This window comes from Genypterus blacodes, unplaced genomic scaffold (genome assembly GCF_046128005.1).
Source record: "Genypterus blacodes isolate CSIRO-AG114 ecotype Tasmania unplaced genomic scaffold, CSIRO-AGI_Gbla_v1 ptg000122l_1, whole genome shotgun sequence".
Taxonomy (NCBI): domain Eukaryota; kingdom Metazoa; phylum Chordata; class Actinopteri; order Ophidiiformes; family Ophidiidae; genus Genypterus; species Genypterus blacodes.
The window spans coordinates 1,340,955-1,358,399 of record NW_027466925.1 but is presented as its reverse complement, the minus strand read 5'-3'; the positions used below and the strand labels follow the sequence as shown (position 1 = coordinate 1,358,399).

At 44.5% G+C, this 17,445-nt stretch overlaps 1 protein-coding gene across 1 annotated transcript in view; it reads right to left on the bottom strand.

The window, feature by feature from the left end:
• shroom4 (shroom family member 4) overlaps positions 1-17,445 on the bottom strand; it is a 43,320-nt gene that overhangs the window by 19,344 nt on the left and 6,531 nt on the right. The window contains exon 2 of the mRNA XM_076162536.1: positions 10,273-10,424. Within this exon, the coding sequence (XP_076018651.1) occupies positions 10,273-10,424 (152 nt within the window). The remainder of the gene's footprint in view (positions 1-10,272; positions 10,425-17,445) is intronic.

The window sequence follows — 17,445 nt, the reverse complement described above, 5'->3', positions numbered from 1 at the left end:
AGGAGGTGCGAGTGTCAGACATCAGCAGGGTTGAAGTTTAACTGACGACCCAACAGCAGACGCTCAATAACAACAGGGCCCTCGGTGGGCTTCAAAGGATTTCCTGAGGACTCATATCTGCTGCAGACCCCACGATGAGGCTGTGTGTGTGTGTGTGTGTGTGTGTGTGTGTGTGTGTGTGTGTGTGTGTGTGTGTGTGTGTGTGTGTGTGTGTGTGTGTGTGTGTGTGTGAGATACAAATGCGTGTGTGCAGATTCCTTACATTCCCCGTTTTCCTTCAAAAGGGTGAAAGGTTAACTACGCACGAAAACCCAAACAACCTCGCCTCCTCCACTCCGTCCCTTTGTTTTCGCCTGCAATCAGGACGTATTTGTTTGCTTTATGAGTCTCCTGCACTCAGCGCGTGTGTGTGCGTGTGCGCATGTGTGTGGAATGTCTGCATGCAATCAGACGCCTGTTTGTTTGCCTTGTAGGCCCTCATCACCCCTGATTTTGTATTTTTGAATGACAAACACACGCACAATGTACATACAAACACACATATATACTACTTTGACACACAGACATGTGCACACACACAGATTTTACATACCAAGTAATCAGTACAGTGAAACTAGGTCCATACCAGAGACCGATGGCAGGAAGGGTGAAGTCAACTTTAGTCTCAACAGCACAATGAGCTGTTTTTTGCTGCAGGATCCCTCAGACTGTACGTGTGTGTGTGTGTGTGTGTGTGTGTGTGTGTGTGTGTGTGTGTGTGTGTTTTTGTGCGTGTGTTCGTTTGTTTGTTGTCTGTTTTTATCAAACTAAAGAGCTGATATTATGTAAATGTTGCAAAAACTGAAAGCAGTATTCTGTTTTCCATCAGCTGAGTCTTATGTATATCACACACACACACTTCATTCATAAAGAAGTTCAATACTAACACACACCGCAGAATTAAATGAACAAAGATAACAATGATCCTAGTTGAAATTTGCCGTCTCCCTCAGGATTTCCTACTTTGATGCACCATACCTTATCTTGTGTGTGCCTTGTGTAAGCATTGTTTGTGTGTGTAGTTCTTTATTCCTCCCTTGACAAATCGCTTGACAACTCCATCCTTTACCTCCCCACCTGCTTCCTCACTCCTGACTGCTTGTTTCTTCCCGGCAAGCTGTCCATCCATCACAAAATGTCCTCTTTTGCTCATTTCACCTCCTGCCTCCTCGTTTCCCCAATGACCGTTTCGCAAGTCATCACTATATCATTGAAACATCTTCAAACTGCTCAACTGCTGCACTCACTGAGCGGTCGGCCAAAAAACTGATTGATTTTCGGAGGCATAACAAGTTCAACTGGGTTCCTCAAACGGGCAGGATTATTCTCCTGGAATCAACTAGTGGTCAAATGTCCTACTTTCGATGTTAGTCCATCTATCTGTCCATTTTCTGCACATTATCCGGTTCCAGGTCTTGAAGGAATCGTGCTAAGCGACCGTCCTGATGTCCCCCTGCCTAGTCACGTGCACTGATTTTTCCCTGTGAGATCCCGAGACTTTCCAAAAGCTAGACGGGATACATGATCCCACAGGCGTATTCTGGGTCAGTCCTGTGGTCTACTCGGCAAGTTGGACCGACCTCCCTACCCTGGGAAAACTGGGAAGAGGCCTTGTGAAATGACACAGCTTGAGAGTACTGGTGCGATGGGTTGAAGATTGCAAGTTTCTCAGTGAGCGTCACAGCGGTTGTGGAGTATGGAAGATGGATGGATGTTTGGGTGCTGAATCAATTCAACATCTGTAAACGTGGCCCCGTACCATGTACTGACAGGAGCTGTTACAACCCTGGAGAACACTGCGGTAAGGTACTTTGTGTCTCTATTAAACATGCTGCTCTAATTCATCTAATCGTCTTCCAATCCATCTATTTTTGCTCCCCTGGCTCGTCAATGGGTTAAATACGAGAAACAGATGTTAAAGACGCAGATCAACATACTGATACTGATACTGTCACCTCTTTCGGCTGAGAGGGGGAGAAATATAGCTTAGCAAGGAACGGAAGATAAAGCTGCAAAACCGACCAAGAAACAGCAGCAGGAGGTCAAAGGACAAAGGTGAACATCCTCTCTCCCAACGTCGCTGATTTAGTGTGATGACACTTAATGTCTGGGTTCCTCTTCCCCTCCATAATGCAGAAACATCTTTTTAACATGTGTCCGGTCCTGTGTGTGTGTGTGTGTGTGTGTGTGTGTGTGTGTGTGTGTGTGTGTGTGTGTGTGTGTGTGTGTGTGTACGCGCAGAGACAGACCAGTGTCATGTGTCAGGGAATCGCAGTTTAATGGGCCAGTTAATAAAAACCAGGCCAGAGGAGACGGATAACTATAGCAGCCCACACACAGAGAGTACACACACACGTGCACACACACACCAACGAAATTGCAGTGTAAGAAAACTGGGATTCAAACCAGCAACCTCACTAATATTTAGGCTACCCATGAGCTCATTCTTGTACATCATGCTGAGCTGACACATTTCAAGACATTCGTCACACACTGACACACACACACTCAATCTCTCTTTTCTGTCTTGCTGGTACTTTAGCCCAAACATTGTCACAACCAAATTGTTCTCATTCGTGCTTCTAATCAGACCCAGAACAGAATGTGTATGTGTGTGTGTGTGTGTGTGTGTGTGTGTGTGTGTGTGTGTGTGTGTGTGTGTGTGTGTGTGTGTGTGTGTGTGTGTGTGTGTGTGTGTGTGTGTGTGAGAGAGGAAGAGGTCTTTAAGGAATGGCAAGAATGTCTATTGTTAACTTTGGGAAGGAGTGATGGGGGGCAGACTATTGTGTTTCGTGGTTCTTGGCACCGCAGACCTCAGTCCTGCACTGCTCTCCTGGGACCATGCGGTAAAAATCTAAACAACGGGATGTGTGTGTGCGTGTATACATTTTGTCCATCCATCTGTCTGTGGTAAAATTCCAAACAATGAATGTTTATGTGTGAGTGTGTGAGTGTGTGTCAGTGAGTGTGTCAGGGCCCACAAATCTCCATCTGACAGTCCAGATCAAACCTCTATTAACAAGAAAAAACAAACAAAAAGTAGAGTCTGGGTTCAAGCTTCCAGGATGAGATGAAAATCAATGTTGCAAATGAACAAGAACAAACAAACTTGAAATTGAACAGAGCTGCAGGCACTAGACGCAACAGAGGGACACGAGTTACGTTAAAGGTAGAGCAGAACAGATGATTGAGGAAAGTGAGCAAGCGGAAATTTGTCGATCATGAACAGAATCCAAGAAATCATTGGAAATATTTCACGAACTTTCCTTCATCTTTCCTTCGTTTCATACCAAGGAACTGAAGCCATTTTGGTAGCAGTAGCAATTTTGGTAGAACTAGTCTATAGGTCGTTTTTGGACAAGTCTAGAGGACGAAGAAGCCATTAACAACACATAAGTGAGTCCTTCAGGAGGAGTTTTTCTGTTAACACGACTTGAATGCTCCAAAACCACCAATGAAAGTCAAGTAAGTCAAGTGGTGGTCCAATCAGGTACAGGCAAGGATTCACACGGATGCCACAACTCTTCTTTCCTTCACCTACTTTGTCTCCTTTGTTTTTCATCTCTCTTCCTCATTCTCCTCCATCAATCTTTACAGCAAATAAATGTTTATTCCATCTGTGGCGGAGATGAAAGAGCCTTGTCATACACTCCTGTTTACCACATCAAAAAAGCAAACATGATATCTGTCTGTCCTGTAATTAACATTTGAATCCTCTCCTTATCAAACACACACACACGCACGACTCCCCCATGTGTGTGTGAGTATCATTCTACCACGTAACCTGGGAGACATTACAGATTGTGTTATTGTAGATGCATTTCTGAAGCAGTGGGATTCTTTCTGCTTTGTTAGCCTGTAATCTCTTTTTTCTCCCCCCAAACATCTGGTTTGATTTGCTACTGAATTTGAGAGAGAGTTCTTTGCAACATGAGATTTGAACTCTTTGTGTCCAGTGTACTAATCTGGCCTTAGCTCTTTACTATCAATATCCATCTCTCTATAAATAGTAAGGTCTTCCCCCCGCAAATTTGTTTGGATACAACTTTGTGAAGTTATGGCAACACAGCTGTCCACTGAGGACCTGCGAGATTGATCTAAGTGCTAAAAATGGTTTATTATGCTAAAGTTACATTGGATCCAGGTTCAATCACGAAAGATTTGGCAAAATGTCTAGTTTTGAAAGGCACTGTGTCTGCTGTTAAGTTAAGTGTAGAAACCATCGGGAACAGGCTTTAAAGGACTTTTGGCTGTCGATTTTTTCAGAATTGAGCAAACTTACGCCCCCCAGCTGCCATTAAATGTACTTTATAGGAAATATCTGATGTAAGAACACTAGAAAAATCAGTTTGAAACCAGTTTCTTTCACTCATCATGTCTTCATCCACACTTACACACACAGCAGCACGCACACACACACACCTGCATCTAAAGAGCCATTTCCTTTTCCATCAGCGCCTGTAAATAAATTGTTTAGTCTTTGTTGGCTTCCCACTCAAACCGTTTGTTATTGTCACACGTTTTGCCAACACATTAAGACTAAACCGGACAGGGGGGAAGATATGGAAAAAATAGGAAATGATGCGAAGGCTGAAAAATGTCCTTCGGCATCTTCAATGACTGCCCGCTGAGAGAACCTCACACACACACATTTCAGTAGGATCTAACAAAAGGTCCATGAAAACAGGAAGTACTAAAGAGGAAACATTTCCAGGTCGAGCCAACAAAACATCCAGAACATTCTTTCCCTTCCAGAAATATATTGGGAACAAAATCATCAATCACTTCAAAGCACCCCGAAAAACTGTTAAGAGACAAAGGTACATCAGCTGTATAACGGGGGTCAAACTCTCCACAGAGGACGGAAGGCTGAAGGTTCACATCTGGTGGTGGATGGCACGCACAGAACCAGGGACCATGAATCAGCAGAAAAAAGAAATGTTCTGGAAGTACCAACAAGATCAACAATGTTTAGAGAGTGCAACATACCCAAGTTGTAGCTTCAAAAGAACAATAAGAGGTTAGAAATATACATGTAATGGTACATCTATACTATGAGCAATATACTATTGAGGCCCAAGCATGAATTACAGTCTCTCACAACATCCACATGGCTGTAGTAACTGCAGTCAGATCCAAAGCTCCATCTTACCCTCACAAGTAAGCCAAACATCTGAATGAAGCTACTGTGTGCGTTTAGTGATAACATGTGTGTCAGAAGAACATTACGTGTGAATACATGGCACTAAACCAAACATATTGTAACATTATGTGACTGTTTACCTTGGGAACACCTTCTGTTTGCATTTTTTATTAGATGAGGCTGGATTCTTTAACTTGGTGGACGCCTCAAGGAGGAGAGACAAGTAAACGGCAGTGTGAGCCTTTTTACCCCTAGCTGTCTTGTTAAAATGCGTATAAAGCATCACCCCTGAAATAAAACTAAAACGGATCCGCTGTCTTATCCCTCCGCTGAACTGCTGGACATGCCAGTAAATTCCTGTGGTTTGCCAGATCTGGCCTGCAGGCCTTCCTTTGGCCAACGCAGCTTTCAGCGGTGCAGGACAGCACAATGAGTCAAAAACATAATGTTTAAAAGAGGACATGTTATGCTCTTTGTTGTTGTCCCTCATTTTACAGGGTAATATAGTGGGTAGACCATGGCTTTAGAAATCTTATCGTATCTTCATGGGTCCTGAACAACTACGCCAAAAGCTTTGTTTTGATTGGTCCTTTATTTCCATAACAGCATGACTAGGCTACAGAGCGAGTGTTTGGACAGAATCCATCATGTTGTGGCTGGCCAGTAAGGCCTTTACAACACACACACACATTTGAATTTATAGTGTTTTCTCCCACCAGTGTTCTGACAAAGCGGGCAGTCCAGAGGTCCGTCTGAACAGAAGAGCCACGATATCTTATCCCTGACGTGACGAACACCTACCAATTAACAAATTTCAACTTCAATTCTAGCTTACGGGTATAAGGCCATCCCTGCACACAACCCAGACAGAAGTATGACAATTGATCAATCACATCCTTGCGGTTGGAATATGGGGAAAGAATTACGTACAGTGTATTTACCCACCTTTACACCTGATTATTACACAACAGATCCATGAAGTACAAGGCTAACAAGCAAATGTTTGTAGGTGCTGCCAGCTCAGGCCTGAAACCAATTTAAACAGTGCAGCATGTCTGTTTTCACTCAGTGTGCACAGTGAGGGACAGACTTGGAGTGCAACTGGAAGTGTTTTAAAGCCTCAAAGCATTGTTAAGCTTACAAAACAGACCGTGCAGATAGATGTGACGTAATCTTAAGAAACTGAGAGAAAAGCAGAACCTTCTTAAATACACCTAAAGAAAATGAATCCAGACTTTTCAGCCATCGAGAAAGAAAGAAAAAGACTCGAGAATGAAATGTTTTTGGTTTCTGATGTAACACAACTTGTGGTATTGCTGTAATGAAAACCTGTCACGTACAATAACACACTGTTTTAAGAGCGCAGCACTGGTCTGCGTATCATAGCAGCAAGGCAGAAGTTAGGTTACACAAAGAGCTGGTTTCTAGTCCGCTGAACTCAAAGCTAAAGTTGAAACAAATCACCTCATCTCCTTGCCAACTCCACATTTCCTCCCTCTACATTTACATCATATAATGAAATAGCCCATGTACATTTTTCCTCGCCTGCTCACTCAGTTAAAAAGCCCATTTATTTTGAATGCTCCTTCAGTAAATTACTGTACTGGGGGGAACCCCACTGAGTAATTTCCTGACGTTGCCAAGATGATCGTTCTGGGTGTTAGAAATCCCTGTAGCTACTCTCAACCTGAGTTTAGTTTAAGTGAGTTTTAATTGAGCTTGGAATAACAGCAGAGGCGGTAAAGTACGCTTGTACACACACACACACGACACGTATGCTTGTGTAAAAACACACAAGGTGGAACTCCTACAGTTTGGCAGAAATGTGGTGGCAGGCAGCCATCTTGGCCGACCAGGTAGCTAAGGAGGAGAAGAAGGCATTGCTCTGGAAAGAGTGAGCCGTGGACTAAAAGATTGACATTGAAATTATACTCACGGGTATGATTTACTTTGGACGTGGTAAAGAGAGCAATTTTTACACTTCAGCGCCATGTTTTTCTACCTTGTATGCAAGAATGGGCATGTACTCCTACTCACTCTCACACACACACACACACATACAGCACACACCTACTTGTGTTTAAGCGGTGCTTTGTGTCCACACTGCGCTGTTACCCATATGTACAGCATATCCCCATTCAAAATTCTAACAATATGCAAAAAGCCAAACAAAACAAGTTAAAAATGTAACAATTAAGTTGGACGGGTATTACATTTTTTAATTAAATTTTTCAAACATTATGTTGTGGCCATAATCAACCAGTCAGACAGCTTGTCTTGTGTTAACACTGGGTCACCAATAGATGGCGGCATAGAGTCTTCAAACAAAGATGCTATAAAAGTAAAATATACACAGACACACGTTTTCAATGTAATGGCAACTTAATATAAATATTGGGCCTTGGCAGAGGTTTGCGCTCTCTAAGTGATTTCTCGTTAGATTGTTAACCTGTTGAGCCTCCAACATGTTTGCAATTACAGGCCACTTAAATTAGAGAATTTATGCCAACAAGATTATTTCTGTTTCCAGGACGTTAGTCTTTTACTTAAACTCACACACACACACACACTGATACAATGTCGTGCCTTTGCTCAGGTTTTACATCCATAATAACGAGCCATTAAGCCAAAAATAGGAACGCAGACATCCGTTAATCTGCATACCATCGCCGTACCAACCAGTCCCTTTGTGTTACTAAAAGAGGTGGGAACAAGTTCTGGCTTTTGACTGAGGCTTTTCCACTGTAAAAACTATACAAGGAGAGCCAAATGTGGACATGTGGGCATTTCATCACTCGTGAGTGGGCAGTGTGTGTGTGTGTGTGTGTGTGTGTGTGTGTGTGTGTGTGTGTGTGTGTGTGTGTCTGGTCGGCTCCTACAGTAATAAGTAAAAACAGGCCGGCTTGACTGACAGAAAGTCTGTGTCCAAGAGCGAAGAAATCCCGGCGAATAACAAAGCTAACATTGGCGATTAGTGTCAGTCACCTGTCGATCAGAGCGAGCGTAACTCGTGCAGCTATACTTCAAACGCTACTGCCAACACATGCAACAAGCACGGAGTGATGAAAGGCATTTATAACAGTGAGTGACATCTCCACATGGAATTATGCCCGTATTTACGTTGTTGGATCTTGCCATTTGCCAACATGATGGGAAAAACTCACTCGAATTAGACGAGGTCATAAATACGCTGCTATGAAAGCTACAGACAGGGCTCATATGGATTTAGCTGGTGATGGAGGAATTTCCATGACTTTCCCATTTCCTTTACCAGTCCAGAGAACCTGACATTTTGGGAATACAAGGATTACTGACTATGCTCATTGAGTGAACATTACATACAATACTGTGGTGCAAAGAAGTGATTCATCTCTTTAGTTGTATTTAATAAAAACAACATTCTTAATAAGTCTTAATAAATATTTGGCAGAATGAGCCACAATAATGCACGTACAGCAAATACACACACAGGCGCAAAACACACATCCACTGGGAAACTCCCTTTGAGCGAGACATACAGCGCATACCAGACAGTGACACACATACACAGGCCTTAACTGGGTGCGTTGCTCATATCCAGTAGCATTCCTAAAGCTAACTGTGTGAGTGTGTGTGTGTGTGTGTGTGTGTGTGTGTGTCTAACATCATTAGACAGGGATGCGCCTGTTGCAGGGACGAGAGCGGAGAGCCTGCTGGGCGGCTGATCCGGTTTCCAGGCCAGGACGAGATCCACCCATGCCAAACAGCTGTCTGGAGCGGCCCGAAAGGACAAAGTGATCGCTGTAACGGCAGTAAAACCTTCCAAAGGTGTTCTACATCTGCGTTGAGCCAGGCGTTACATAAACAATGTGTGTTAGTGTGACAGGGCGGCGCTGAGATGGAGGAGAAGTGAAAGTTTGCCTCACTGCCACAAAAATGAAATATTGTTTGTAATTCTGACGCAGTTCCAACTACATCCACTTAGTGACAACATCGCAGAACAGAGTTTGGTGTTTTTACAAAGTGGAAGAAAACTTTGTTCTTTTTCCAGTACTTTTGCTTGTGTAAGTGTGTAGAAATTGGCTTGTTACTATTTAAGTGATATCATTAGGAATGATTCAGCCTCCAAATCAGCTTAATCTTAAATCTGAAAGGTTAAAATAGCAGCACTGGGTGGGAAACAGGAACAAGCGAGGGGTTTGTCCTTCCTATGCCAAGCATACTGAGTCAGGGTGCGGGTGAGCAAGGCACTGCCAATGGATCAGTAGCGGTGAAGAATTGTGATGGTTAAGGGATGAAGCTTCAGATGCAAATATTGAACATTTCACAAACTTGCTTCAGCTTAAATGACGAGACCGCTATACTTTCACATGCCATGATGCATCATGGGAGAGTTTTAAGTGCGTGAAACCTATTGTCTTTAACATCATTACACCGTCACATCTTGCGCCTCTGCCCATGTTATGCAACTCAATACCATATGGAAGGAAAGAACTGCGATTGTCAGCAACACTTTCCTGCCATGTGTGTGTGTGCATGTGTGTGTCCATCTGTCTGTCTCAGGCGTGCCCTAGCAGCCTACTGCCAATGTTCTTCTGACACATAAATACCTCTGATCATCCAAAACAAACAAGTACACACACACACACACACACACACACACACACACACACACACACACACACACACACACACACACACACACACACACACACACACACACACACACACACACACACACACACACACACACACACACACACAGGGAATTTTACAGGAAGTAACTTTTGATCTTCAGGGTGTCAGACAGGAAGATAAACCCTGGGGGGGTTAGGGGGGGGCCTGATATGATTGTGTGTGTGTGTCGGGCTAAGAGCTCAGGAAACAAATCACGTCACCTCCTTCTTGTCTCCTCCCTCACCTTCCTTCCCTTCGGTGAGTCAAACGGCAAAAGCAAGACACCCGGAGCGTTGGCGGGGACATTGACAAAATGGCATCCAAACACACATCCACTTTGACGTCAATAAGGAAAGGAAAAATGAGTGTGTGTGTGTGTGTACGTGACAGACAACTTGTGTCAATGTTGAGTTGCTTTGGCCTGCTTTGTTTACCTCCTGACTATGAGCTTCAGTATCCTGTACGACCCCTTGATGAGGATGAGGGCTTCCTGTCTGCTGCCGTAGAGGGCGGAGCCATTTATGTTGATGAGCTCGTCACCGACCTTCAGCTTCTTGCACTGCGCCGCCTTCCCGCCATCCTCGATCTGGAGAAAGACACAAAGACACCAACTGACATGAGAGAGGCTCGGATCAGAAAGAAAAAACGAATCGTATGGATGTAAAAGTCTCTTGAGGACACGTTCACGCTGCCAGCGCTGCTCCATCCTTTACAAGACTTTCTTGGACACAGCTAAGATGTTTCCATCTCCATGGTAACATCGCCCTGAAAGAGCATCTCCAAAACAGCCTGCGCCAAACATCCCACACATTCCATTTGGATGGATCCTGGCCAATGCGAGTGTGTGTGTGTGTGTGTGTGTGTGTGTGTGTGTGTGTGTGTGTGTGTGTGTGTGTGTGTGTGTGTCAAGCAGTGGTGAAACCTGTGCCATTCTCGCATTGCTGAGATTTTTCAGTGCGTGTCTGTTTCGCCAGCGCAGGAGAGAGGAACACATATGAGTTTGCGGCGAGAGGTTCCACTACGCCCATAACTCACAAAGACAGAACGAAGAAAAAGAGAAAGAAATCGCCCCAATCCCCAGCAATCACTCACGCAGACCCACACCTACTGATGGAGTGTTGGCAACAGGTGGCAACAGCTCCATGTTAGGAGGTTACTGCATCATCTGAAATCCATAGACTGAGCAAAAGCAGTAAAAGCAGTAAAAGCATCTCTCCCCTTCCTTCCCTCCCTCATTCACTTATTTTCTTCATCATTCTCTCTCTCAGTCTGTCTCCCACACACACACACACACACACACAGAAGGAGACACACACGTTGGGTTGGGTTGAGCTGATTGCATTTGACACAGTGTTTATGTTGAATTGTATCTAAATGAGTTTTTCAATTATGAAAACAAACCGGGGGCAGAAATGGCTTTAGCGGTGGAATGTGTAACACTGCTTACAGTGAGGATCACTGTTCCCAGACACACACACACACACACACGTACACACACACACACACACACACACACACACACACACACACACACACACACACACACACAGTCATTTCCCAAGCACAACATGGATGGTTAAGAAACTCAAATACACACAGATATAATGACCTCTCATTATCCAGCAATGTAATAAATGTTGGACTGCACTGAAATAAACATGAATATAGGTGAAAGCTATACACACACAGACATTCACACACTACTTTCCTCATCTCCCCTCAAAAGAGTGGACGAGGAAAGGAGGAAAGGCCAGAGGAGAGGAGATAAGGATAAAGGACAGACACAATAAAGGGGATGAGGATGAAGGTAAGAGGTGAGGAAACACACGCCTGTGCACACACACCTGTGTGCTTTATATACTTCACCACAAAAGCAGGGTATACTTAGAGTTGAATACAGACCAAAAAGGCAAAGGTGTGTGTGTGTGTGTGTGTGTGTGTGTGTGTGTGTGTGTGTGTGTGTGTGTGTGTGTGTGTGTGTGTGTGATGTTGCTGAGGGATGTCCAGACAGGGTGAAGTCACCCCAGGCTCTGTGGAGACGGAGAAGAATGCCCTCTCTGTGTGCTGAAACACACACACACACACACACACACACACACACACACACACACACACACACACACACACACACACACACACACACACACACACACACACACACACACACACACACACACACACACACACACACACACACACCAGACAAGTCAGACACACCCTGTTATTTATAGATTGGAGAGGTGACTTCATTCCCTGGGACCAGTGTGTGCGTGCATGTGTGCGTGTGTGATGGCATGGTGCCAATGAAAAGGGGAATGTCCAGACGAGGTCATCTTTATTCAACCATCACCTGACTGGTTTCTGTGCACACACACTCACACACACTTTTTGTGTGTGTGTTTTTTTATATATTTTTTATCAAAGATAGTCTTGATAAAGAAAATCAGCTCCAGTCAGAAGATCAATAACACAATAACAGGAAATAACAGTTCAGACAAACGTGGGTGAGAGAGAGAGAAAGAGAGAGTCAATGAATGTGCGTGTGTGTGTGTGTGTGTGTGTGTGTGAGTGAGAGAGAGAGTGAGAGAGTGAATTTCTGTGCAATTTGTGCATTTCCAGTGTTTGACAGAAATGATGAACACCAAATTTATTTTACATCACACATCTGTGGACATGTGACCAAGCGTGCATGCAAATGTGTGTGTGTGTGTGCGTGCATGTATGTGCGAGTGTGTGTGTGTGGCTGCAGATGTGTACACTGTGTAGCTAAAACCTCACATTACTGAAAGGTCAAAACAGAGAAAATGAGTAGTTCTTTGGATACAGAAGCGCTGGGAAAGTCTGGAAGGCACCACTGTGTATACACATGCACCGCAAGGCATGGAACACCACAACACACACACACACACACACACACACACACACACACACACACACACACACACACACACACACACACACACACACACACACACACACACACACACACACACACACACACACACACACACAGGCAAAAAGGTTGGAAGTGAGTACAAGTTGGAGAAAGTTGTTTCTTCGAATGATGATAGACCGCAATTAAGAGCAAAGTAATACACACACACACACACACACACGTTGGCAATAAATAAAGAGAAGGAAACTGTTAAAGTTTGTTTTGATGAACAAATCCAGAAAATACACACCCACATAAACACACACACACACATAAGGGAAAGTAGCAAACACACTCTGGCAATGAGCGATTGGAATCAATGCGTCATACTTTAGAATGAAACATTCCAAGAGTTAAGGAATATTTCATTGATTATTCACGTTTCCTTCTTGTAAGCAAATGTGGGGCAAAGGAACACTTAACTCTTACTGCCACATGACAACTGGAAATGATTCTTATGATTATTTACACCATTATTGATCTCAAACATAAATCCATGTATAACCAGGCAGGATGTTTAATCTCTCCATCACGTCAGCAATTTGAAATCTTTCCAAAAACAATTCAAAATTCCTGCCCGATCCTGATTCCACATTTTGCACAATTTCTCCAAAACATGACCCGCTGAGCTGGATGGAAACGCCGCTCGTGAAAGGGAACGCCGTGCCTAAATAGAGCCGTCAACCTGACACATGCAACCCCCCACGCACCCTGACTGTGTGTGCCCCCCGGGACAAAGACACCGGGGGGGAGAGAGGGAGGTGGAGGAGGTCACAGGAGCCTCGTGCTGTGCGCCTGCTTCATACTCCACCATTGATGACCACGTTTCAATTGTCAATCACGTGTTGACTGTGAAAGTGCAAAGTGTGTGAGCTGCACAAGATGACTCAGGGTTTCAGTTATACACACAGTAGCAACTGTTGCCTGATCTAATCTTAGACGTCTTAGTGTAGACAGTGTCCAAGACTGCCTTTGTGTTGTAGAAAGCAAGGAAGTAATCTTGCCAAGTTAGGCGTTCTATTCCCAGAGTTGTCCACCATAAAAGTTATTGAAAATTACTCTCTCCTTCCCTCTCTCTCACTCTCTCTCTCTCTGTCTCTCTCTCTCTCTCTCTCTCCCTCACACACACCCATCATCAACCTCTGCCCTCCAGTCTGAGCCTTACGAGGTTCTCCTCCCTTCCTCACACCCACGCTCGCACAAGGCCTCCTTTATCAGGGCGGGAGGAGGGGGAACGGTCTAGATGGAAAAAGAAAAAGCTCCCACGCTCGCACCAAAGCACCGACAGCTAAATATGTGTGTGTTTGCCTGTATATCGCCGTCAAGCTCCATTGATCCCTGATGTGGCAACAGGAGTCTGTTTGTCCTTAAATGGCCTCTCCATGGAGCTCCAAACATCAAGGGGTGCAAACAAGACTGTGATGGCCCAGACAGAGGAGCCTTCTCTGGGTGAAGATGCAACACGGTGCCCCTCTGAACGCTGGAGACCCCTGGGTCACTGACACAGTTGGAACAAATTCAATACCAGAGTGGCAACAGAGGAGAGGAGAGGAGAGGAGAGGAGAGGAGATAGAAAGGAAAGCAAACATGGCGTAGAGACTGAATAAAGACCGAATAAAGTATCTTCTTCTTCTTCTTCTCTTCTACATAAATGTCATTCTGACCGCAGAAACCTCCCACAAGCAACACAAGCAAAGTCACATGGATGAACACAGACATGTGAGCTCTGAGTGCACTGATGCCCTCCCACTCCTTCTCCGTCTCTCTCTCTTCCTTCTTCCATCTCTTGGCTTTCACTCCCTTCTTTGACTCCTCTCTCTCTCTAACAGTGTGAGTTTGGTTTCAGCTGGAGTAAGCGATCCTTCATTGATCAGCATGTTTTTACATTATGCTGATATGTTCTCTCTCACACACACACACACACACACACACACACACACACACACACACACACACACACACACACACACACACACACACACACACACACACACACACACACACACACACACACACACACACACACACACACACACACACACACACACACAAAATGACCGTGCACCATTTATTTGTGTTTTTATTCCTCCACAAGCATACAATTCTACACACAACACCAGCACTCATTGGCTTCTTCTGCTTGTTTCTCATCCTTACATGTTTTCAGTAATCATTTAGAATGTGGTGGGTCTCTCCGCTGGTATATTTTCATTAGCCACATTCTTGGGATCGAGACTAAATATTTTAAAGTAAAATTAAAAAGCCTCCCCACTGCCTGAATGAGCGCCAAGAATGGTGGCGATTGTCCATCACACTTGGCCTGAAGCAACAACCTAGCAACATACCCCGACAGTGAATAAAGCATCCAGTAACAGTGTCACAACCATACACCAATCACACAGTTTTGCCCTAGAAACCATTTGTAACAGCACTGCAATTTCTAAGCAACCACACTTAAAAATACAGAGGCAACCTTCTAGCAACTTCCTGTTCTCAAAACACCACAAGTTCCGGTATTTGCTTATGTTGATGTTTCACTTGTCCCCTGGCAACTTCCTAGCAATGACAAAGAAATCTGTGAGCAACCACCCTCAACACCCTAGCAACCACACAGAGACACTGTGGTCTCCGGGCAGTGGGTGACTTCAAAGCTTCCCTTCCTAGAGACCTTAGCAAAGGAGCTGAGTGACAAAACACTGACCCTCAAGAAACCCTTACCTGTCAAGCCTTAACCCCGGCCGTCACCTACATCTATACATCATAAAACACATGTACAACCCCCAAATGTCCCATAATGCAATGCACTGAACAACCACCTCTCTCTCCCTCTCTCTCACACACACACACAAGGGAAAAGGTCATTTTCTAAGGGTTAACAAGGGCATTTGGACACACACAAATGCATACAGTTCACATAAATAGAGATATCACACACACACAAATAAAACATGACACACATATAAAACATGATGCACAGTACAAACTCGGATTACAACACCAAAACTTATTGTATCTATCAGCAGATAAATCGATTTATCATTTGTGTGCTACTTCCCCACACAAACTCTCACAACCTCACACACATGCACACACCCGACTGTGTGTTTCCAGAGGAGTATGGAAGCCATTAGATCCGGTGACCAGTGCTGACAATGGCAAAGGTCAAGGTCAGAGGCCTGGCGGGGCTACAGATGAACTGGATTTATCCATCAATGTCATAAAAGAAGAGTGTGTGTGTGCGCACACACAGTTAAAGGTTAGGGTGAAACATTAACTTGTTAATGTGCACTAAATGACCTTGCCCGTTCTGCAAAATCTCCCTCGCTCCACCTATATTACTCAGTGATCCCCTTTTCCACTGATAAGAGAATAGAGAGAATAGAAAGAGAGAGAGAAAGAGACAGAGAGACAGAGACAGAGAAAGAGAGACAGAGACAGAGAAAGAGGGACAGAGAGACAGAGAGACAGAGAAAGAGAGAGGGAGATTTTAACACCTGGCTTGAGCAGGATCTCATTACTTTGCCATGGGTAATAAAAGTAGCAAAAGTCAGACAATGAGGTCACATCCGATTTAACGTAATGTTTGCAACACGCCCAGATTGCGTCTAATCTCAAAGGTAGGACAGTCGTACCAGACGTAACCCGGAGTACATTCTGAAGTATGCACGCCGAAATGACTCAAACTTACACTGTGTTCAAGGACATGGAAATGCAGAAGTCAGAACCCTTTACGTCTTTTACTCCCTCTACCTCCTTTGTCGTACAATCCATTATCTCTCAAACCTCCCCAGCAGCCTGTGAACTTCATCAGTCTCTCCTTCTTTTTGCCCTGTATGACCCAACAATCGGGGGGACTTCAGTTGCTGCTGTAAAACCTGGACTGGAATCCAATCATCTCTGCACGTTTTGATGTAATTCAATTTACGCAACATCATTTTAGGGCAGGAAAAGCATCCCAGTTAGTTGGCCGCCGTCCTAACCTCGAATGAATTGGTCTGGATTTCAGCCAGGAGATTTTGTGTTTCTCTTCATCCCGACATAAAGGAAATGTAAGAGGAGGCTAAACATCATCTTCTTCTTCTATTCTTCTCCTAATAGCGGTTAAAATTCCACGCCGCCATAGTTTTGGCCTATCAGCAGCTTTAATCAGCATTTTATAAAACCCAAATCTGTCAAACTTGAGAGATAAATCGAAGATTTGAGGGCAATCACTTCATCAATTCTAACCACGAAAAATGCAAACGCACACACAAGTCACCTTAAAAGCCTTCCCCTCACCCTCCTGCCCCCGCAGCCACAAATGTTGGTTCCCCTCCCAGAAGTTCCATTTATCGCACCTCCAACAAAATGAGGGCAATGTCGGGGGTTTGGATTGGTGAAGGCATCACTTCGACGTTTCGCCGAGCAACCCGTGTCGCCCAACAAGGACGGGGGCGGCAGGAGGATGTTTCCACGTGACGCCAGCGAGGGACGAAGAGGAGGGATGACGAAGGAAAGAGGTCCGTCAAACAAAGAGGGGTTTGTGTCATTTTAGACCTCAACCTCGAGTCGACTTGCCAGGGTGGCCACGAAAGCCAACCACATTGCATGGTGGAATGTGTGTGTGTGTGTGTATGTGCGTGTGTGTGTGTGGTACATTCTTTGGTTTGGGGTATGGCTACGTTGCAGTAAA